This window comes from Pteropus medius, unplaced genomic scaffold (genome assembly GCF_902729225.1).
Source record: "Pteropus medius unplaced genomic scaffold, Ma_sr-lr_union100, whole genome shotgun sequence".
Classification (NCBI taxonomy): Eukaryota; Metazoa; Chordata; class Mammalia; order Chiroptera; family Pteropodidae; genus Pteropus; species Pteropus medius.
In genome coordinates this window covers 3,855,992-3,880,507 of record NW_024347790.1, presented here as the reverse complement: position 1 = coordinate 3,880,507, position 24,516 = coordinate 3,855,992, and the positions used below count along the sequence as shown (strand labels likewise).

General features: G+C 36.0%; 1 protein-coding gene across 2 annotated transcripts in view; it reads left to right on the top strand.

Annotated features, from left to right (window-relative positions):
- ST8SIA6 (ST8 alpha-N-acetyl-neuraminide alpha-2,8-sialyltransferase 6) overlaps positions 1 to 19,304 on the top strand; it is a 114,619-nt gene extending 95,315 nt beyond the window's left edge. For both annotated transcript variants that reach the window (XM_039877492.1, XM_039877493.1), the window contains 4 exons: positions 4,692 to 4,836; positions 8,600 to 8,712; positions 11,201 to 11,293; positions 12,492 to 19,304. In XM_039877492.1, the coding sequence (XP_039733426.1) occupies positions 4,692 to 4,836; positions 8,600 to 8,712; positions 11,201 to 11,293; positions 12,492 to 12,960 (820 nt within the window). In that variant the 3' untranslated portion in view covers positions 12,961 to 19,304. The remainder of the gene's footprint in view (positions 1 to 4,691; positions 4,837 to 8,599; positions 8,713 to 11,200; positions 11,294 to 12,491) is intronic.
- Positions 19,305 to 24,516: the final 5,212 nt, after the last annotated feature.

Genomic DNA, 24,516 nt, shown 5'->3' with positions numbered 1-24,516 from the left:
CAAACTGCAGTGGTAGGACAGACATGGGATAGACATTTCCATTCCTAAAGGGAGAAATAGGAGAGAAGGAAGGAGGTGACAGCCCCCAGGCAAGTCCAAAATCTGGCAAGACAGTCTTCACGAGATCGCAAGGCTCCAGGGAACTCTGGCTCAATGCTCTGCCTGCCAGGACCACTGAGGAGACAGTCCCACCTTCCAGACCCACTGTGGTGGTGATCATACCCTGCAGCTCTACTTGACACCCCCACCCCCACAGCTTTGGGTGGCTCTGTCCTCCTGGCTTTGGGTAGATACCATCTGGCCTGTTGAAACCAAGGAGACAATCCTGATGAAATCTGAATCACCTTTGGGGTCATTTTCCCCTTGTCTTAAAAAACTGCATATTTGTGGCCAAATAGCTCTAAGATCCCATCTTTGTAAAATGCAAGAAATCCAACAGCCTTCCTTGATTCTTTCCTCTCTCCTCTTCCTTCAAACTAGCATTTTCCCAATAGGCTGATTAAATCCATGGTTCACACTCACACTAATCTCCTCCCCACACAGAAGCATGGCCACACCTATAGTGTTCCCTCCTGCACACTTTCTCATTTCTTTTACCACATGGATAGGATGAGAATTTCCAAGTCTTTAGATTCGGCTTCCCTTTTTATCCATAGTTCCATCTTCAAGTCATTTCTCTGTTCCTGCATTATACTGTAAGCAGCCAGAAGGAACCAAGCTGCTCCTTCAGCATTTTGCTTGAAAATCTCCTCAATTAAGTATCCAATTTCATTGCTCACAAATTCTGCCTTCCTCAAAACACTGGAATTCGAACAGGACTCAGCCAGGTTCTTTGCTACTTCATAAAAGGGTCACCTGTTCTCCACTATTCAATAACTTGTTCCTCCTTTCCTTCTGAGATCTCTTCAGAATGGCCTTTACCATCTATATATCTACCAATAATTTGCTGAGGATTATGTAGGTTTTCCATGCAAAGACAGAAGCTTTGTCTACAGTTCTCTGCTTTTCTTTCTGAGCTCTCACCAGAATCACCTTTAAAATTCTGTTCATGGCAGTCTAAGCCTTTTCTAGTTGCACATAAAATTCTTCCAATCTCTATGCATTACCCAGTTCCAAAGCCACTTCCACCTTTTTAGGTATTTGTTACGGCAGCACCCCCACTTATTGGTACCAATATCTGTCTTGGTTAGAATTTTCTAGGGAAGCAGAACCAAGAGGATATGTATCAATACACAGAAAGAGATTTATTGTGGGGGATTGTCTCATGCAATTTTGGAGGCCGAGAAGTCCCATCATCTGCCATCTGCAAGCTGGAGACCAGAAAAGCTGCTGGTGGTATAAGCTTCAGTCTGAATTTGAAGGCCCAAGAACTGGCATGCCAGTGGTGTAAGTTCTGGTCTGAGTTTGAACACCTGAAAGCAGGGAGCATTGATGTCTTGAGGGACAGGAGAAGATGGATGTCTCAGCTCACATGGAGAGCAAATCTGCCTCGCTCTGCCTTTTGTTCTGTCTGGGCCCACAGTGGATTGGATGATGCCCCTCATATTGGGCCGCAGGGTCGGGGGGAGGCTGTCTGCTTTACTCAGCCCACTGGCTCAAATGCTCACCTCTTCCAGAAACACCCTTGCAGACACGCCCAGAACAATGTTAAACTGCTGTCCAGGCATTGACTTGGCCCGGTCAAGTTGACACATAAAATTAACCATTATGTCTAGTTAATGTCCTTCATTTCTTAATGTCTCTTGTTCTTTTTACACAGGAAGGGAAATATTGCTATGCCTATTAAAATAAAGTCCCATTAGTCACCCAAGATAGTCTTCAGAAATGACATTTTGGATAATTATTCTGATATTCTTCCTACGAGGTTATTATGAGCGATTAGGTCTTTAACATTGATTTTTGATAGCGACTTCCTTAAAAGTGCAGGGGGGTGGTTAACCTGACCCAGACATTAGAATACTACTCTAGCAATAAAAAGGAACAGACTGTTAAGTGCAGCAACATGCATGAATTGCAAAAATATTTATTCCAAAAGAAAGGCATCTTACATAGAAGCACACATACTATGTGATTCTGTTTATGCAGAGTCTGGAATATGCAAAACTAACCTTTAGTAAAAATTAACCACAAAAGTGATTGCCTCCAGGTGGGGGAAGAGTGATGAGGGAGTTATTTGGGGGTTAGTAATATTCTTTACCTCAATATCGATAGGACATCAGATAACAGGGGTGTATGCATTTCTTAGAATTCGTTGAATGTGCTTATGATTTTACCATGTGTAGATTTTTCCCCAAAATATACACAAAATAATGATATGCATGCTGAAGTGCTGAGGGATGAATAAACAACAATGGATTGATGGATCACTACACAGTAAAACAAATGAATAAAAAGCTAATCGTAGAGTATAGCTGGTTATTCAAGTCCTCATTGTTCAATTCTTTCAACTTTCCTGTAGGTTTGACAATTTTATAATGTCAAAAATATAATTTCAGAAAAAAACCTATTAATATTACAAAAACCACACAGGGTACACTGGTTAGTGTTTCTGGTGGTGTAATATTCTTTTAAGCAGCGACTATTCTTAGAGAAATTAAATTACTTGTCAAAGGTAAATGAGAATGTATTCCATTGCCTTTTCTCAAAATCCTGCATAAAAGAGACTTTTAAAATTGTAAATACATAAGGATTTCTGAGCTTACAATGTATCACATGAATTCTTATGAAATTATAATTAAAAACTATGTAGTATTATGTTTTTGACTACACATCATTTTTGATTTTTTTCCTTTTGCTAATCTCTGAACTGTCTTAGAAATGGTGGATTCTGAAATACAAAGAGACATAATAAGCAGATGATTGAATTCAGTTAAGAAGAATGTGCTATTTTGATGAGTTAACTGATAAGAAGTATTATTGAAAACCTTCATTTTAGGGCACAAACAATATGACAGCCCTGACTTTTCATACCCTGAGAACTACTGGAATTCAGGAAGCCTGGATTATGATTCAAAATGACCATGACAGATTAAAGCACTGTATTTTTTCAAAGAGACAGAATTCAGTAGGAACATATACAAAAGCATATCCTTCAGGACCAAAACCCTATACAAAATGTGCAATGGAGAAAGTCTAGTTATGAATCTAGGGTCAGCACTACCCACAGTCAGCTCTGCTCACCAAATAGTCACTGTTCCTTGTGCTATGATCAGACCCAGCCTTGATATATATTTTTAAGTAATATGGAGAAATAGATACAGATTTATAGAGGAGCCAGATGACTAAAATAATGAAAAACTGGTCCTATGAGGAAAATCTGAGAGAAGAGAGAATTCTCTAAAACTTTTCAAGACTGAAAAGGTTCAAGTTTTGCTTGCTTGCCATTTTCAATTTCCTGAAGTGTTTTTATCAGAAGGTTCTCTGAAAAGCTAACAAGGGAAATGGATTTAAGTTAAGCTGCTTCGGTTGTGCAAATGGAAGAATCTCTTGACTTCAAGGCTGATTAAACTCTGGAATAATTATCAGGAGATGCTATGGAATCTGCATCCCTGAAGAATTATATTAAAAAATATACATAAAGCCTGCATAATTCTACATTCGCTTGCCAGACGGTGGGGGCAAACTCAGATGAGCCCCGCCAGGACCTTCCTAGGTCTGCATTCTAATGCAGGGATCCCCAATGCCCAGGCCATGGTACAATCTGTGGCCTGTTAGGAACCAGTCCGCACAGCAGGAGGCGATGACCAAAACTTCATCTGTACTTGCAGCCGCTCCCCAGCGCTAGCATCACCGCCTCAGCTCCACCTCAGATCATCAGGCATTAGAGTCTCAGAATGACTGGGGACACCTGTTCTAATGATAATGTTTCACTCCATAGCAAGAGTTTTGAAATGAAATCTTGATATCGAGTTATATTTTTCTGGCCTTTTCGTAAGGAATGGTAACTTTAACTTTGCTTAACTTAAAAATTCACTGTGTTCCTGTACAGCAATGTCACTATAATTAGCAATACTGCAGTGTATACTTGAAATTTGCTAAGAGGATCTTCAGTGTTTGCACAAAAAAATGATAACTGTAAAGTGATAGCTATATTAATTAGCTTGAGTGTGGTGATTATTTCACAGCGTATATGCACACCGAACCATCAAGTTGTACACTTTAAATACAAACAATTTATATTTGTGAATTATACTTCATTGAAGCGCAAAAAATGACTTGTATTTAATGATTCTTCTTTTCATTGGACTTACCTCATAATAAATGATGACATATGGCTTTGGTGAACATTTGTAACACTGTTCTTAATTTAGTTTCTGTACTTTATAATTATTGTCAGAGAATTATAATGTGTCCTGTCATTTTTCTCCTTAATGTTATAACATTTTCATTAGAAGGAAGTTTTCATATTTAAACCATTATGTTAATGAGTAGTTTCTATTGGTAAAGAAGGTCCCTATCTAAGTATCAGTATGCTTAACATTCTTTGCTCTTTTATCCTATGATGATACCATTTCACCATCCAGGGCCAGTTAGAACGAAATGAGATAAAAATGCCGTCTTCGTGAATGATTTCTCTTCTTTCTGAAAGTCAGCAAAATCCTCTTTCGCATTTCCCATCGTAGTCTCTATTTTTGGTTTCTTAAGCTTAATCCTTGGCTCACTTTTATTCTTATTATTTTTTTTTTTTGCAGAGCAAAACTTGCTTCCTGTTGTGATGCTGTTCAAAACTTTATTGTTTCTCAAAATAACACTCCAGTTGGGACTAACATGAGTTATGAGGTGGAAAGTAAAAACGAAATCCTAATTAGAGAGAACATTTTTAATATGTTTCCAGTGGTGAGTAAAGATTTGTTGCGATTTATTTATGTCGCCATTCCAGGTAAATTTCCTCTCACTTTTAGTTATAACTTATAATGATGGAGGAGTTGTTTTTAAAATACTGTACCGTTTGTTGTATAAGATATGTATAGCATCCATTTTAAAAAAGGCAATTTTGAATGCAAGGTGGCTCTGCAAGCAATGGTATTTATATCTTAAGTGATAAGCCCTCCCAGTTCTTGAGTTTTCATGACTCATCCTTGAATGAGATAGAGGTACTTGGGTTTTCTTCATAAGAATTGCTGGAGTTTGGGAAGATGACCAATTTTCACCTGAAATAAGGTTCTTCCAATTGTCAATGTTGGCAACTGAATCAATTCTTTCACAAAGAATGATAGATGTTTGTGGCTAATCTTTGGGAAGTAAATATGTAAGAATTTGTAGTCAATAAACATAACCCCCATGAGACAGGGATTTTTGCCTGGCATGTTTACTGATGTGTCTCGAGATGCTAGAACATTCCCCAGTACATATATGCACTCATCACATATTTGTTAAATAAATTAATGAATTATGATACAGTACTATTACAAGAAGAAACCTGTCCCTTAATATAAATCCAAACTTGGGGGAAATTTTTGTCCTGAAGAATATCTCATTGCTTGAAAAATTTACTCTCAGGAATCTTTCTGTGATTTGTTTAAAAACAATTAGACCAAGTCAGTATGGTCAAAAATTGGGTAACTTTATTATATGTAGACTACCAATTGTAGAATATTAAATTCTTAACAATTATTTTTTTTGGACATTTGACTTCTTTCTGCTAATTTATTGTTGGTTATATAAGTTATTCTAATTTTTTTTAAATATTACAATTCAAAGGAAGGATAGTTTTCTGGGAATTAATGAAAAAAAGAAAAAACAATAGAAAAAATATTGCATATTTTCTGAAAGAAAGGGAGGCAATAAAATAACTCATAAAGCATTCTAACAATGCCCTCATGGTGCATTGGAATTACCAATAATTGAAAAGATAATAAGTAACGAATATTTATAGTCCCAATCAGAGAAGGCTGTGGAGAGTGTCACAATGAGCAACTTTGTCACCCATGCGATTTTTGCTAGTGTTTTCCTTGCTTTAAATTGACCACAACAGAGGAAAAGCAAGTGGGTTTTTTTTCTTTTCTTTTTTTCTTCTAATTAGCACCTGGAAAAGGATGGTCTTGATAATTCTGTATGCAATTAATAACAGCAACCATTATCCAAATTTATGCTAATTTTTAAAAATTGGGGGGGAGAAAATTCTGAAGACAGTCCATTAACAGTTACAAAGCTAGGTAACTTTTCTGTGTTCCTTAAACCAGGGGTCCCCAACCCCCGGGTGGCGGACTGGTACCAGTCTGTGGCCTGTTAAGAACCGGGCCGCGTAGCTGGAGGTGGGTGACAGGTGAGTGAGCGATGCTTCATCTGTATTTGCAGCCACTCTCCAGCGCTGCACCACCTCAGCTCCACCTCAGATCAGCAGGCATTCGATTCTGACAGGAGCACCAGTCCCTGGTGCCGGGGTCTGCTGTTAGACCTCTCCTTTCCATGAATGTGGCTCCTAGCAGAAGCTGACCTCTTTCCCACCTCGTTTCCTGCACACTCACACTGCTCGGTTCTGCTCTGCCACACTCAGCTCCAAAGAACTGTAGGGCACACAGCAAGAAATCTCAATAGATTAAATGTGGTGAAGTCACCTTCTCAAAAAACTTTGCTAAGTCACTTGCAAAGGAGAACAACAAAGTTGAGTTTTGACCAGAGCGAGCAATGTGCAAACACTTGAGTCATGCAAATTTGCATTTCTTAGGTTTATTTTAGGGAATGTTGAAGTTTGGAGCTTATGTAAACTCTTCCTGAATGTTGAGATCCCAAAGCATATGGATATTTCCCCACGGTTGACCAAAAAGCCAAAGAAAAACATACATTATTTTGACTGCTTAATGGGAGATATGCTTCTCTCAGTAATCTTTTCTATTGTACCATAAAGAGCCTATTTGCATTCAACTCTATCTATAAAATTCAGAATTTATTGTGGTACTGGTTAGTAAACACTGTCTGAAGACATCTTGAGCTAGAAGTTTAGTGACTTGTAATTCCCTGGGGTATCTGGGAACCATTCATTTCAGAGCTAGGCAATCTGCTAGGCATTGCAGATATAAAGAGAAATAACGCATGTACTTAAGTTAACGTTTTATCCACTGAATGTGAGGAGCTGTGTAATGTGTAGTGATTAAGAGCGTGGACTCTGTAGCAAAAGGCCTAGGTTGGAATCCCAGTTCTGCCACTTTATAGCCGTTAACGCGTGCCTCCATTTTCCCATCTATAAAATGCTTATAAGGTTGTTGTATGGATTAAATGCCTTAGTAAGTTATGCGCTTGGTGGCTTCTTGCATAATAAGCACTATATGATTTTTAATTTTTAAAGACAAATCTATAAGCATTGAAGCAGTGTTCTCTGCTTGTTGGGCATCTCCCAGATGCAGCATCAGGAGCACATGGCAGTCATAGCGATTCAGGGGTCTGCTGGGATGCTCAGAACCACACTGGCCCTAGAGTGTTGCTCATGCTCCTGATAAGCTGCCTTCGGGGAATTGGGTGCCCTGACTTGCCAATTTTAGTGGTATAAATACCACCACTACAGCCAATTTTAATTTACCAATAGTTTAACAACCCACTCACAAAATTCTTGCATATTTTACCAGCTGGCTGTCACAAACTCACTCATGCGGGTCTCAGCCCAACACTGGGGTTTGCAGCTGCGTGGGCCATTGGACCAGCGAGCACTAATTTAAAAGTCACTAAGTTACTGTGTACCTTTCACTGAGCTGGGTCTGCAGTGAAAGATGAGGAGCAATTAAATGTAATAAACACACTCTCTGCCCTTGAGGACATACAGTCAAATTCGAGAGACAAAATAAGTGAATCAGGAACCCTGTCACTGTGGAATGTGAGTTGACACCCTTGCTGCTTGTGATGTCACATCCTTCCTTCAGGAAAGTGACCGAAAGGGAATGTGCACTGTTGAACTGAAAATTGATGTTTCAGACTGGGGAGGATTCGGTGAAAGTGGAAAATCTTTTGGGGTAGGCAAGTTAGATCCTGGAGGGGAAAAAAACTAAAAAGCTTCAGGCTGGAAAATTAATTTAAAATATGTCAGCACAGATTGAGTAGGCCTCTCTGAAGTACTGCGGCTGGTCATTTGGGGGAGACAGCAGGCGTTAAATGTCATATCATCACCGAGTCTCAAGGTCTGACTATTTAAGAAGCATGGGAAACTTTTGCTAAATCCGCTGTTAATTTTATGCCCAAGAATAGAGGACTTAACACTACTTTGCAAATGCTTTATTTTCTCTTTTTTGCTGAAAATGTTTCTGTTGATTCATAAGGCACAATGTAGGATTTTGCCTTTCTCATTTTATTTATTTAATGATGTGACATAAACTATATTCTATTACATTTTATATGCAAGTATGTTATATTTTGAATTATTACATTATGCTGTATATGATATGCTGTGTATTTCTCTCCAAATAAAACAGGTTTAGAGGATTTTTTTATTATAAGTCATAAGTTGATCAACTTATGACTTATGCTATGGTCTTGCTACTTCTTTTTCTTGTTCTTGTTCTTTTTCTTTCCTTAGCATGTGTAAAACTTAAGCTACTTGAATTAAGCTGATGATGTTTATGGTCCTAAAACTAAAGATGTTTCATGGTAGCTTTTCGCTTTCTCCTGCTAGTCTCAGCCTTTTGTGGAGCACCCTTACAATCAGTGTGCAGTGGTAGGAAATGGAGGAATTTTGAATAAGTCTCTCTGCGGAGCCGAAATAGACAAATCCGACTTTGTTTTTAGGTAAGACCTGTCAAGCTGGTTTCTTTGAACCAAAGGTCAGTTGGATATTTTCAAAGATGCTGTAAAGATACTACATGTAAATTTTGACCTTTGAGCTGTGTTAAGTCTACAAATTACCTTGGTAGCCTTTGCCTGAAATGTTAAATGAGTCATGAGTTCCTCCAAATGTTGACACCAGAAGAATAGAAATGTGCTAGGATCATTTATTTTTCAGAAGTTCTAGGTGCGATTGTGGTGAAAGAGACTCTGCACTGCAGGACTTGTCAGAGCCTTCAGTGTATTAAGGCTACCGTGGCTCCCTGAGAGGACTCTAGGGGGGCAGCATTTCTAGGTTCACCTGACCTTGAAAACAGTTGTTGCTGTTGTTGTTTTAAGAGCATTTCAAGGAAATTTTGTTCTCAGGTAATACTTGGGAAAATGCTGACCTTGGCATTGTATAACCATGCAACCTCATTATTTATTTAGTGTTCTGGCTTGAAATTAAAAAAAAAAAAAATTGTGCACCTTCTAAATTATATGTCTATTTTTAATGTTTATATCTCAATACCAGCTAGCTTGCAAAAACAGAAACAAAGGTGGTTTGCATGTGTGCCTGTGCTCATAAGCCGTGTCACAGGGCACCTCCACTTTCAGAATATGAAGGAAAGGCAATGCATCCCTAGGAGGATGGGTTTTAATTGAAAATGAATCTTTTTAAAAAGTAAGTCAAAATCTTTCTGCCTATTTCAGAAACACTTGATTTCATACATCAGAGGAGACCCTTGGATTCTTACGTGATTTAATACTGTCCTTTTTTAGGAAATAAAAGAAAAAACACTATTTTGAATTAGTAGCTTCCCCTGACTTTAATCTCAATTAAATCTTTTATGCTGAAGGTAATGACAGAACAACAGACCCGACAGAGTCTAACAATTATTGGATTGCTCTTTATGATTAGAGTTAAAATGGCCAATACCAGAATGATTTAGCCATTTGGTTAAAATACTCAGTATGAAAAAGCCATAAATGAAGATAAATAGTTCTTCTTGTCATAGACTTTTTAGAAACTTAAAATTTCCCCAAATTCTGAAATATCATGCCTAAACATCCATTTTACTTTATGCAAATATAGTAAATATGACAAGTTTCATTTAAAATTGTTTTTAAATCTCAATAACTACTTAATGACTCTAAAATAAATGCGTATTTTTCTGGATTCTACATTTGCTGATGCCAGATATTTTTCTGCACACAGAATTCACTTTGAAGTTAGCCTTCCAAATTAAGAGGCAAATGAGGGCTAGGTGTGGTTAGTGTCATTAAAATTTATTTAATTTCTAAGCCTGTACTTATTTTGCCTGTACATGTTCATATTTTATAAAACAATCTAGAAAGTGCCTATTATCGCTGTTTTTTTCATTTCAGAAAACTGGGAGCTATCAGTTGAGTGTAAGGAACAAAAACAGGCCCTCAGTGACTTTACTATGCAACTGTACATATGCAGTACCCAATATTTTTATTATAGTCTCCTTCGATACTATAATATATTGGGAATCACCTTTGATTCTTCAGAAGAATATGGGACTGTTCTAGAAAGTAGATTTGTTACAGGAAGCCCACTAATGAGGTCATTTCTGGCCTGTTATCTATGATTAGTATTGATTTTTCCCAAGGTACTTTATTTAATTATTTTTCTTTTTTAGCAAGGTAAGAAGTGCATCCTTTATTTGTCTGTGTGTATCGTAGAGCATGGGGCAGAATATTTTAACCTCAGCCATACTTCAGAACACATCAAGCAGCCTTCCTTCAGAAAATACTCAGAAATGGTCTACTTGAAATTCTGTAGATGATACTTAAGGAGTCATAACCGACTTTCTCTTTTTTTGTGACAGGAATATAATTACTCAAAACTGCAATTCTTAATTTGTTTTCCAATTTAAAAACAAATTAGTACTCAAAAGAGGATGAAAAACATCAATATGAAAATATCATTATAAGAACATTAGGGTTTTATTTATTAACAGCATAATTTGGTGGAAAAACTATCCATATGGGATTCAGGAGATTTCGATTTGTTTGCTTCTGGCAGACTCTATAAACTTGTTCATAATGCCTTTCAATGTTTTAAAATCTATAAATTGTTGGTCATACCACTCAGAATATAATCAATATAAATAATAATTTTAGTAAGAAGATTGTGAACACTTCAAAAGCTAGGCAAAGTGTAATTGTCATTCTAGTTTTGTTACTTATAAAGATCTTAATCAATATTGAAGGCATTTATCACATTTGTATATTTTATGTAATGCTGAACCACCTGAGTTCAGTACTTACTTATTAAATAGTTTTAAATGCAAATCAGGTGAAATCTAAGGATCTCTAAATAGCAGTGATTTTATCCAATAAAATGACAGTGGTCACATGTATTTGTGTATATGTATGTATGTGTTTGTAGTCACTATTTTTTTCCAAGTTGTATTTTGATAATAGTTTTCCTTACAAATTTCAGGTGTAACCTCCCCCCAACCACAGGAGATGCTAGCAAAGATGTTGGCAGCAAAACCAATCTTGTGACCGTAAATCCCAGTATCATAAGACTAAAGTAAGTACCTCCAACTTATATAACTGTCCAAGAACATTTGTTCATGGTTTAACATGTTTCTTAGTCTGAGCACTAATCTCATTGTGGCTGACTTACAAAACAGCTGGAATGGCTTTTGGAGAAAATACATAGAAATATATGGGTAATTTTTGACTTTCTGTCAAGGTTGTGGCTCATAAGAGGTGGTAAGCTGATGTTGTAAGTTGAACATTGATAGTAGTGAAGTTACTTTTTTTTCATTTTCTTTCAGAATTTTAGCATTACTTTATCTTTGTAGCTCTTGATAAAACTTAGTCAATTTGGAAACTTTAGAGAATAAGCTTTAGGAGAACCTGGCAAAATTTGATTTTTACTTTAGGTTGTATATTACTAAAGAATGATTCCCATGTTTCATTTTCTGCAATGCAATTACTGCAAAATGTTAGTTGGTTAATAAAAATCTCATATATAGTTTTAGTCCATTATTTTCATCAAAAGTGACTCATAATCGTTATTAATAATTCACCCCTCAAGTAGTTCTAGTATGTCTTAAGAAAATATAAAATGTTGTGTTTGTCTTTCAAAAGCTTACTTTCAAAACACACACAATTGTACTTACAAGTATATTTACTAAGGTATTTTTTAAATCAAATATATGGAGCTATCACAATACGTGGAAGAAATTTAAAATATATGTGTATGTGTGCATATCTCTGTATGCGTAAAGATAGTTTAGATTTACCAAGGAAAATTTTATAATCACGTATGTACAAGAGGTGCACAAATCACATGTACAGCTCAATGAATTTTTTAATGTATTTCAAGAATGTGCTATGTTTGAGAAAATGTTTCATTATTATAAATTTGGAAGCTGTGTTCAGTATCAAAAAGCCACCTTACAAAAAAAAAAAAAATTACTGAATTTGAAGATAAAAGAGTGTAAGAAATGTGTGTCCAGTAAGCGTAGAGCCTGGTAAGAAAGCAGAAATGAAACCCTAAGAGACCCAGGAAAGAGAGATGAAGGCCTAGTGCTCAGTAGTATCCATAATGCTCACATGCATGAGTTTTCTCTGAGTCTGTGGTTTGTCTCTTTACATACAGTAAGATACATGGGTCAGTTTTTTTGGCCAGTGGTAAATTCAGCCTCATGTTAGCAAAACCACTACTTTGATTATTATTGTTGTTATTATGATTTTTTTTTTTTTTTACAATTTGACAGATATGGGAACTTAAAGGAAAAGAAAGCAGTATTTCTAGAGGACATCGCAACCTATGGAGATGCATTCCTTCTTCTGCCAGCGTTTTCCTTCAGGGCCAACACCGGTGCCTCTTTTAAAGTGTACCACACACTGAAAGAATCTAAAGCCAGACAAAAGGTTATATATTTCCATCCCAAGTACCTGAGAAACCTTGCCCTTTTCTGGAGAACTAAAGGTGTGACAGAGTATCGCTTGTCTTCTGGTTTGATGATCACAAGTGTGGCAGTTGAACTGTGTGAGAACGTGAAACTGTATGGATTTTGGCCCTTCTCTAAAACGATACATGACACACCTGTCAGCCATCACTACTATGACAACAACTTACCTAAACGCGGGTTCCACGAGATGCCCAAAGAATATAGACAAATTCTCCAACTTCATATGAAGGGAATCCTCAAATTACAATTTAGCAAATGTCAAATAGCCTAAACATAGTGTCGTTAAATGGGGATAGTTTTAATGGAATGATGTAGGTGGGTAATGATGTTTCTGAAGACAAAAAGAGGCGACTGTAGGGTACAATAGGAGAAGCCCCGAAACTCGGTTTGATCAAAGCTCCCCACTGACTGTGCAACCTTAGCAGCTCATTCAGTCGTTCTGATCTTCAATTCCCTTCCTGTAAAATGGGGACCAGGATGTCTAACTAATGTTAGGAAAATGTGATAATCTATGAGAACTCTTTGCCAAGTATCTACATGAGGCAGGGACTCAATGAATGTTTCCTTATTGATATAACAACATTTCCACCCTCCCCAGAGTGATAATGAAAGGCATGCTGTCTTGGAAACCCTTTCTGGAATTGCCAACATTCATTGGGGTTCTTTCTCTGGCAGGCCTCTCTATTATCAATAATATCTTTCTCATCTTTCCTCCTGTCTTAAAGAACACATGTAAGAAAATCACGTACTTCAGTGAGAAACCCTTGACTATTCAGGAATGAAATCCTTCTGTTAGTATGGTAATGTGCCTGCTTCTGATTACATTCACTTGTGTCATGAGCTGTGATGCCTTGCAATGATTGGATTTTAGGCCAATTCTTTCCCACCTTTATCTACATTTTAAAATCACTCTTTGTATTAACTTCCTGCCTTACTTTTAAGCCTTTTCATCTCCTACTAACAGGATCTGCTTCAAGGATGTGAATGGTTCCAATCTCTAATTTTTCTTACCTGTTGCCTTGTCTGTGGGCTCACTCATCTGATTTATTATTTTTTTAAATCATGGAACAGCTACTTCATACTGACCCTGTAACAAGCTCTGAGAGAGGTACAAGGATGACTAAGTCCTGCAGGAGGAAATGGACATGTGTGTCATCAACTGTGATATTATATGATAAATGTTATTACAGCAGTTACTCATAAAGTACTATGAGGAATGGAGGCAGGAATAATTAAATCTATTTTGATGGAATCTGTTTCAGAGAAGAGGTGATTTCTGAATTAAACCTAGATTATGAGTAAGATTTTACTAAATGAAGATTTTCGGTGGATGGAATATGATAGGGGTAAAAGCTGTCCCTTTGATTTTGATTAATCAGAATGAGGATATTTGAAGGTAGAGCGTGGTCTTTGCCCCAAGAACTGACACATGAGAGTAGGGTAGGTGTAAGGGTGCTGCCTTGAGCCCATATCTGTGAAATGTGCATAATACCAACATGACAGATTTCATAAGAAAGCTATAAGAATTAAAACACACAAAAACTTAATTCTCATAAGGAAAAGTGTGTGTTCACATGAGAAATAAAACTAATAAATTAAACATCAATCTGAAATGAAGTTTTAGTAGATATTGAATATTAGCATTTTCACAGCCACTCCCTTCTATTATTATGATACCTGTTAACATAGGTCATCGCTGCATCTACTGACGTTACATTAAATTACTTATTTAAGTTATTTGACTTAAATAAGTCATTATGTGCATACTTTCCTGCTTGTCTTTATACCATTGCAAGGAGAGAGGAAATAGTTGTGGAACAGACTGGGCAGTATGCTGAATGAATTACAGCTATAATTTTGAATTCTTACCTTAGCCAGATTATTGTTTTACTAAATATTCACTTGTAAGAACACTCTGATGTAAATCGTTTATTTTGATAAAATACATCTTTAATTTGATTGTAGTTGGCGTTTGTGATGCCATTTTTAGTTCACATTTTCATTTGTTCTATAGCAAATGAAACCTATTAGCATACATAAATATTTTCCAAAAGAAACATGCTTTTAGTTACAGAAAGCCTAATTCATTTATCTTTCTTTTGGTGGTGGCAAATAAGTGACTGATTTTTACTGCTTCTAATGCATTTAGTTAGCTTTTAAAAATCTGCTAGCAGTATTGGTCATGTCTCTATCATGTTACTAGCAATGGATTATTAAAAATAGATCAGAACATTCCAATATTTTCTAGTTAGTAAAATGTTTTCTTCAAAATGTTTTCTAGTGAGTAAAAACTTAGACTTTTCTTTTTGTTAGTATCGGAAATGTATGATCGATGAGTAAAACTAATAGAATATACTGAAATAAATTATTAAATATCAATAAGGAGACTTTATAAGTTATCTTAATAAAAATTACATATGATTAGGACATTTAGAGCTTATGTAAGTTTTTCCCATATAGCTTCCTATTTTAACTTTGGAAATTTTCTCTAAAATATCGAAACTAGATCTTCAATGTCACTGATAAGGATTTCAGAAATACTCAAAATAATATGAGATCAAGGAGCATGTCCTAATTATACCCATGTTCCGGTAAAAGTTCAGTAGAAAACAAATTTTTAAGTTGTGGAGAAAACTGTAGACTTTCCAACTGAAATTGGTTTCTCATTTAACATTTGTCTTGCCATCCTAAAAGCATGTCAAAATTTTACAGTTCCAGCTAGATTCTTTCATCCAGAGTCTCTGGCCAAAAAGAACATATGCATTCTTTGTCTTTCTTTCCTAAATGGGTCTGTAGCTGCTGTGAAATCAGGGCATTATCAGCCATGACTTAAAACTCTCCTTCACTCTCTCTCGTAGTGGAGAAATAAGGGAGTGGGAGGTCTCATCCGCACCATGCCATTTCCTCCCTGGCAGAGACTGACCTTCCTCATATTCCATTGTGATGTGCCCATAATGTCCTTTTGTTCCAAAGCAACATTAAAATTTTTTTTTCTAAAAGACAATAGAACAAATGTTTGTAATGTAACCTACCGGCTATGTGAATTGTAAATCGTAAGTTGTGTTCTTTTTGTTCTGTAATGGTGAATTATTACAAGTTTTTAACTAAGATCAAAACAAAAACAGGAAAACTATGCACTTTGTCTCGTAGATGTATATAGATGAGCCACTACCAGGTCTGACCATGACACTCAAGGAATCTCTGGGTGTGATGAGCATCGCTTTTAAATGTTGGTAGGTGGGCTAGCTTTGCTCTTCTGCTCTTAAACTTCGAGCACATCCCCAGGTGTTGAAAACAATGCTAACTCTTTAGTTAGGACTCCAGCTCATAACACCACACGCCACCAATTTCGAATTGAAATACTGGCTCGCTTGATTCTGTTTCTCTGCTTGTTGTGCAGCATTGCTGGGCAGTGCAACTGAATAATAAGATTCCAAAAGAGTTTTCATCCAAATCCAAGGCCGAGGCAGAAATATTCACTGAGGCATGCAGTCCGTAGTGCTCTGTGCTCCCTGGGAAGGGCTCCATGAACAATCACATAGATTAAAGTTTTACCCAATAGAATCGACCTTGAAGTCCCTGGTGGTTTCCCCTTCTAACAAAAGGCAAAGGCACACAGATTGCGACTTTCCTGAAAGAAGATTTCTTTCTGCATGTAAATTCCTACCCAGTAAATATGTGGGCTCTCAGCCAGGTAATCAGCCAAGGACTTTTTTTTTTTTTTTTTTTTGAGGACTTTCTATGTATAGAATACCGAATGAGGCCATAAATCAGACCTGTTTGAAGCTAGATTTTTCCTTACTTACGAAAATTTACCAGTTAAATACTATTTCATGTCAAGTACCCTAAATCATTCCATGAATCTCAGGAAGTTTTGGGAACATTGGAAAATTCTGTGGATCATGGATTTGTTCACATCCTAAATAGTTACTGCAGAAGCACAGTTACAACAATCAAAACGGAACTTTATTTATGTAACATGATATAGAAACACATCATTATGCTACCAAACATTGAAGCAATTGCAGGAATTCATATGAAATAGCTGAAGCATTTGACCTAATAAGACTGTTTTTACCTTTATTCGTGATCAGAAAAAGTCATGTGGAGCTACTGGGTGAGTTCACGGCTTCCTATTTGCATGTGGCTTCAAAAGGTTGGTTCTATAGCGAAGAGTCACCACTACCCTTCTGAAGATGGATGGGCAGGAAAATTTCTCTTGTCTGTTGTATCTTATCTGGGTCATCACTCTTCCAAGACCATTCTGCTTTTTATTAAAAAAGAAATGAGTGATATATGATAAAGATGCATTGCTCATAAAATGGAGAAAAGATTTGGTGAATAATATTGAAACACTGGCTCACAGTATGGAGAGAAACAAATTCCTACACGGCACAATAGAAAAAGTTGGACTCCACATAAGATAAAGATGGATTAAAAGGTAAACTGTCAAGCTAATAGAACAAAATGTAGGTGAGGGGCTGTGCTTCTTAAATATAACTCCAAAATAATTTTTTAAAAAATTCGGTTAAGAAATAATGACTGTGGCTATATTAAAATAAAGGATTTCTAGTCAACGAACAGCACCTTAAACAAATTAATGGACAGTGACAGACTAGAATAGCTTCTAGCAATGTGTAAAATAAATGACATTGATATAGAAACATTCCTAGGGACCGCAAATCAGGAAGTAAAATTCAGGAATCGCAATATAAAAGTGAGCAAAAGATAAGATCTACAAAGGGAAACGCCGATTAGTTAATAAGAACAGAGTGATGATCAAGTTTACTAGTAGCTGAGAAATGAAAATTAAAAGGAGATATTGTATTATCTTGGCAAGAATTCATAAGGTCATTAATTCCAAATGCTGGTGGAAGTTTAAACCAATTCAACCATTTCGGAAAGTACTCTGGATGTCCTGAGTTAGTAAAATTAATTATTTGTCTGTCCTGTGGTCCAGCAATCTCACCTGTTGAATCTATGTCCCAGATAGCTTCCCGTAAAGGTCCATAAGGAGGCTAGTACTAAGCTATGTACTTCATAATTGTTTGTGGTATCAGGAAATTGGTCACACAGCTGTCTGTAAAGGAGTTAATGAGTTAACTTTGACAGATACATTGTCTAGAATACATGACAGCAGTTAGAAGCAACTTGCTAAATGTATATAGAGCAACTAAGTTACATCCTTAAAATATAGCTTAAAAAGGAAAAAAGAGTATAACACAATGCCATTTCAATACAATAAAGCCTATACATACATACATATATATATATATATACACACACACATAAACGCAGTCAAGGGCATTTATTAAATACTAGTAGGGTGCCCATTTCAGAGAGGGTAGTGGGAGTAGATTTAGGGATAAAGGAGAAAACGAGTATTATAAGAAGAGGACCTTGCAGAGAGTGGCTCCTGATTATACCGTGAACAAAGAGCCTAATTATTAACTCAGTTCTCAAGTCGAGGCAAAGATAAAATACGATAAAGTCAGAAGGAATAATATATGTTCATTTTAAAAAGACTAAAAGTTCTAAAACAACATCAAAATTAATTTTCTTTTTTTGTTCCAAGAGAAAAGGACAGATATCCTTTGGTAGAAAAATAGTATTGCTAAGGAGGTATTGATACTGAAGTGAGGAAGTATAGTACAAATGAGCAGCAGAAGAAAATGCATACCACATGGAAATAAACATTTATATAATGCCAGTACTATGCTGGGCACTTTATGTATGTTATCATGTTTAATACAGGAAGGCTTTGACACATATGTTCCTATCCTTACATAAAATATTCTTACTACTACATAACAATATAGAAGCTGAGACTCAGATAAGTAAATTAGGTAAAATTACATGGTAAGAGCAGAGTTAGCATTCTAACTCACATCTGTCTGACTCTAAAGCCATGTGTACGGCCGGAAACCATCTTCACAATCGAGATAATGTATGTATCCATTACTCCAAAATGTTTTCCTGTGCTCCTTTCATTCAGCATAATAATAAGTTTCATTCATGTTGTGTGTGTACCAAGTTATTCTTTTATTTGCTGAGTAGAATTCTATCACATGCATGTACCACAATTTATTTATCTGTTCACCCGTTGATGCACATTTTAGTTGTCTCCAGATCTTGGCTATTACAGACACAGCTATCATGAACATTCATGTGCAAGTCTTTCTGTAGACATATATTTTCATTTTGGGGGCGAAAGTAATTAGGATTGAAATGTCTGGGTCACATGGTCAGGGTATGTCCAACATTTTAAAAAAACTTCCAAACTGTTTTCCAAAGTGGTTGTATCAGCGGTGTATACCATTTGCAGTTGGCTGGTATCCTTGATAAAATTTGGCACATTAAGGCTTTTAAATTTTAGACAAGCCATTGTATATTTGGGTATCTCATGATTTTAATTTGAATTTCCATTATGGTTATATTTCATGTGTTTATTTGCTGTCCATGTATCATCCTTGGTGAAGTGTCCTTTCAAATATTTTGACCACTCGAATTGAAATATCTTCTCGTGATTGAGTTACGAGATCTTTATATAATCTAGATACAAGGCTTTCGTCAGATATGTGTTTTACAACAATTTCCTCTCAGTCTGTGGTTTGTCTTTTTGTTTTTTTATGTGTCTTTTGAATAGCAAAAGATTTAAACTTTACTAAAATCTAGTTCATTGATTTAAAAAAATTTTATGGTTTGTGCTTTTTGTGTCAAGTTTAAGAAATCTTTGCCAAACCCACAGGCACTAATATTTTCTGCTCTGCTTTCTTCTAGAAGGTTTATAGTTTGGATCATTTAGTCCTATGAATCATTTTGAGTTAATTTTGTGTGTTTATAGTGTGAGTTAAGGGTCAAAATTCACATTTTGCATACATCTATCCAGTTGTTCAAGTAGAATTTGTTGACGAGACTTTCTCCATTGTATTGCTTTGGCACTTGTGTTAAAAATCAATTGATTTATATTTGGATTTACTTATTTGTGTACTCTTTATTCAAGTCCATTGATTTATTTTTCTGTCTTTATGCCAATACCATACCATCTTTATTAATGTAACTTTATAATAAGACTTGAAATAAGACAGTGTGAGTCTCCAATTTTATTCTTTTACAGTTTTTGTTTTTTGTTTGTTTGTTTGTTTGTTTTGTGGGGAGAGAGCTGCTCAGAAAGAGTTTGTATAAAATTGTTATTATTTCTTCTTTATGTGTTTGGTAAAATTCAACAGTGAAGCCGTCTGGCCCTACAATTTCTCTTGAAGGAAGATTTTAAATTACAAACAGTTTCTTTAAGATGTAGAGCCATTCAAATTACCTATCTCTTTTTGAGATTTGGTAGCCTGTGTCTTTCAGAGAATTTATCCTCTTCATTGAAGCTGTGGAATTTATTGTCATAAGGTTGTTCAAATTATTACCTTTTTAATACAAGATAGATGTATATGTGTATATGTATATATATATAACATAAGCCACTTGAGTTTGTTCTGAGGCTCACTGATTGTTTATTCTTTTTCTAAAATCTGTCTTTCATTTTGGGTAGCTTCTATTCCTGTATTTTCAACTTCACTAATACTTTTTCCAAAATGTTTAATGTGGTATTATTGATCCCTTCCAGTATCTTTGTTTGTTTGTTTCAAACATTGTTGAATTTTGATTTGTGTGTTTTTATATCTTCCCTGTGTATATTTAATATGCTTGATCATTCCTCTGTTTTCTGGAACATATGGAATATACTTTTAATTTTTTAATGTCTTTTTTTCTAATTCTGTTAATCTGTATAATTCTTGGATCTGTTTCTACTGATAGATTTTTCTCCTCAATATGCATTGTATTTTCCTGCCTATTTGACTGTCTGGTAATTTATCGATTGCCAGATATTGTGAATTTTACCTTGGTGGGTATAATTTTTTATTGAGTACCAGATATTGTGAATTTTACCTTGGTAGGTATTGAATATTTTGGTATTTTGATAAATATCTTAATATTTGTTCTGAGAAGAAATTAAAGTACTTATGAACAGTTCGTTCCTTTCGGAGATTTACTTTCAGTCTTTGCCAGTTAAAACCACAGCAGCATTTATTCAAGGGCAATTTTTTTCCCACAGTGAGGCTTTACACTTATGAGTCCCCTACTTAGGGCCCCATAAATTACTGGGTTTTCCTTTTTGTCTGGTGGGAACATGAATTCTTCCTTGCTTTTTAAGTATCAGAAGTTGTTTCTTCTGTTCCTTTTGGGTGATTATTTTCCCAGATTTAGGTGGTTTCCTTACTTACATGTGCTGGTCAGTGCTCAGCTGAAGATCAGAGGGGAATTGTCTGTGGAGCTTTCTCTCTGTGCAGCCCTCTCTGCTCTGTGTCTACCTTGGCCTCCTCAGCCTCCTAGATCTATGACCTCCACCCATAGAGGACCCTGGACTCTGCCTCAGTTTCCCTTCCTTGTAGTGTGTCTTGGAGACCCTTTAGGCAATAAGATGGGGCAATTATAGGGTTCACCTCATTTGTTTCCCTTTTCTTGGGGATCACCATTTTGAGTTGCCTAATGTCCAGTGTTTGAAACCCATCATTTCATATATTTTGTCTGATTTTTTTCATTGTTTCAGAAAGGAGGTTAAATCCAGTCCCCTTTACTCTGTCTTATCCAGAAAGAAAAATTCTCATATGATTTTATCTTTATCGTGTTTGATGCCTGTCTTTTCTTGCAGTTACTAGGTATATCTTCCAGGATTTCCCCTTGCCCATCTGAAATAATCTTCTATTAAGTGCTTACTATATACTTGGCAACTATACAAGAACTTGGCTTCCATTATCTTATTTATAAGAGAGGCTAAGAAATTTGCCCAAAGTTACATAGCATACAAGTGTCAGAGGCAAGTTTCAAATTCAGGTTGTATGCTCAAAGCCTGTGTGCTTAATCAGTATTTTATCCTCTCTGTAGTTTCATTGTTGTTGATACTGTTTTGTTTGGATAAATAACACTGTCCCAAATTTTAAAATTTTAGAATTTTACCTTCATTGCCTTTATTTTTTAATTGCCTTATTCTTTTTGATAAGTTACAATTTTTAGTTTTCCTAAATTATGGAATTATGATTCAAGCTTACACTATAAATTTTTATGTATTTTATTATATTCATTTAAAGTTTAATTAATTTTAGAAGTATCCGGTATGTTGAATTCTCTTAGGTTCTTTTTAAATGAATATTTAATGTGATTAATTTCTTTTCTTGGCTTGATTCTATTTTATTTGCTTTAAGGTGTGTGTGTATGCATGAGAGAGAAAGAGAGAGAGAGAGAGAGAGATCTCCAGTAAAATACCAATGCATTATTACTCTATTCCCTGTCTTTCAAGGATCTCAAAGAGGTTTAAAATCCTTACCTCAGCTATTAAGTAGGTAAGGATTTGGTCTTTGGAGGCTAATATCACCAGTCTCATCTGATATGAAAAAATGAGCAATCAAAAAATTAAGGCTGTTTAAGATTTGCCAAAGTTAATAGCAAACACTCAGTGTGCCAGCAACCAGCACCTCAAGCCTGATACCATTTATCGAAAGCTTGTATTGCACTAAGCACCGTGCATAATACTTCACACATATTATCATGAATTCTTGCAAAATTGCAGTATAGCTAGCTATCAATCTGATTTTCAATGATGAGAAACTGACTCAGGAAGATCAGAGGGCCTTTACCTGAGACTATCAAAAAGCACCATCAAACTGGCTTAAAGTCTTTAGAATTCTTTGCCCACAGATCTAGAAGCCCAGAGACAGGGTAACCTAAGATCTCTGGTTCTGGCTCCATTTATCTTCACGGGTCTTAATCCAGCTTACCTCTGTGTACTGACTTCCTCCTGACACTGGTTGTTGAACACAGACAGGCCTCACCTTCGTACATCCATATGTATCCAAAAAAGAGGAGAGGGTCGCTTTGGGCACTAACTTGGAATAAGAAGGAAGAACTTGCCCCAAAGCCCCAGCAAACCTTGCCTTGTTTCTCATTGGTTCAAATTGGTCACGTGGACATTCCTGAACCCATCATTGACAAAGGGAATAAAAAGAACATGGAGTTAACCTTTACATTCAATCCTGTCCCTGGGATACCTGGGCGTCAAAGGGAGCAAGTGTCTACCTGAACAAATTAAGGATTCCGTAGGGAAGGAGGAAGAGAGAAATAGATGTCACATAAGCATCTAACCATATTTGCTACAAGCAATTCTCCCTGTGTCACTCATCTACCAAATGATTGAACCGGACTTTCAGCCCAAGTAGTCCTGACTCCAAATTTTAAGGTCTTTCTCTCAAACCCTGAAGCTTTCTAATGTACCATCCTGCTGATTGTGGAGAAAATGTGCTATGTGGGGTTTAAATTTCTTTTTCCATAAAATTAGTTACTAGACATTAAACACATTTATTCCCGAAGCAATTCTTTTGTGAATGATGCCTTCTGAATTTTCATTTTGGACACTGATCTCTCTTCTTATTAATCAAAATGTAATAGTGAGATAGTACTCTTTTTCGTTTTACTTGTAAGACAGTGCCTTAATTAATTTTCATCAAATATGTGAAATGAAATGTTTGCTCATGTGTGAAGTCTTAGAAATAACTATTAAGACTTTTTACCTTATAGTGGACTTTCTGGGTTTACTGATCTTCGGGCAAATATAGTGATATTTTAACAACTTTGTCTAAAGAACTTAATACTGATGGCTTTCCAGAATGGTGGCTTTCTAATTACGTGTTTACTCAAGTTGTTATTCTAAGAATCATACAGTTCCCTATATATTAGCAGTAGCATAGCAGTTCTAGTCATAGAGAAATGGTTGGTTTTCTAATAATAAATACCTATGAAGAGAATGTGTCCTTCCATTTTGTATCCCTAAGGCAATAGCTTATTGAAAATTGATTCTTAATATGTCCTGATTTGCCCAGACAGCCCTTGTTTATCTCATTTCATTCTCAGAAGCGTCCAGTTTGAGTGGTAACATATGTGGTCCACCCAGGTTCTTTGAAATTAGAATTCATAAATAGGATTCAGTGGGATTGTACCATATAACTTAGTCAACAGTTTAAAGTTAAGGTTTTAAAAAGTCAGCCAGAGATATAATATTTCCACCTCTCTGTGACTCAAGAGGCAGTGGTAAGTGGTCTCACTGGAGTGTAAAATTCATGAGAATTGCTTAGATTTTGAATATTTTTTGTCTCTACAGTGAATGGATTTTGTTTTCTGAATGTGTAGATCTCTAGAAAAGGCACATAACGAGAAGGCTATGTGGTCAGTTCCAGTATTCCCTGGTCCATTCTAATACCAGCTTTCTTTGAGGGCTGTGAATATATTTAATCTCCTTCCTTTCCTATGCTGAGAAATGTGGATAGCTGTACCTGCCCCCAGAATATCTTCGTAGATTAATATGTTCAGTGTTTTAAAGACAGAAGCACACTACCATTTTTACTGTTTAACATATTTAACTATTGCCAGTTAGTCAAAATATTTCTAAGTAGAACTAAAGTTAGACATTAAAGTTGCAAGAGTACATACAGCTTTCCCGAAGATCAGAAAAATGTCCATTGTGTAAACAGTAGCACTGGTCTTTATTATAAGGTTGGTATCTTCTTACTCAAGAGGAGATGTTGATAGTTATTTTCTCTTGATAAGATATTTCTCCCACCACCATGACAGTGATAACAGTCAATGGCTTTATTGTCTGTAAATGCCAAAAACAATTAACATTTTGACTACATCTAGGAAAACTTAGGGAAACGTTTCTTTGCTTCCTGTTTTTTGTCTGTCTTGTCTGCTTTTTGAGAAACTGCTAAAAATCCCACTCTGTTTCTAA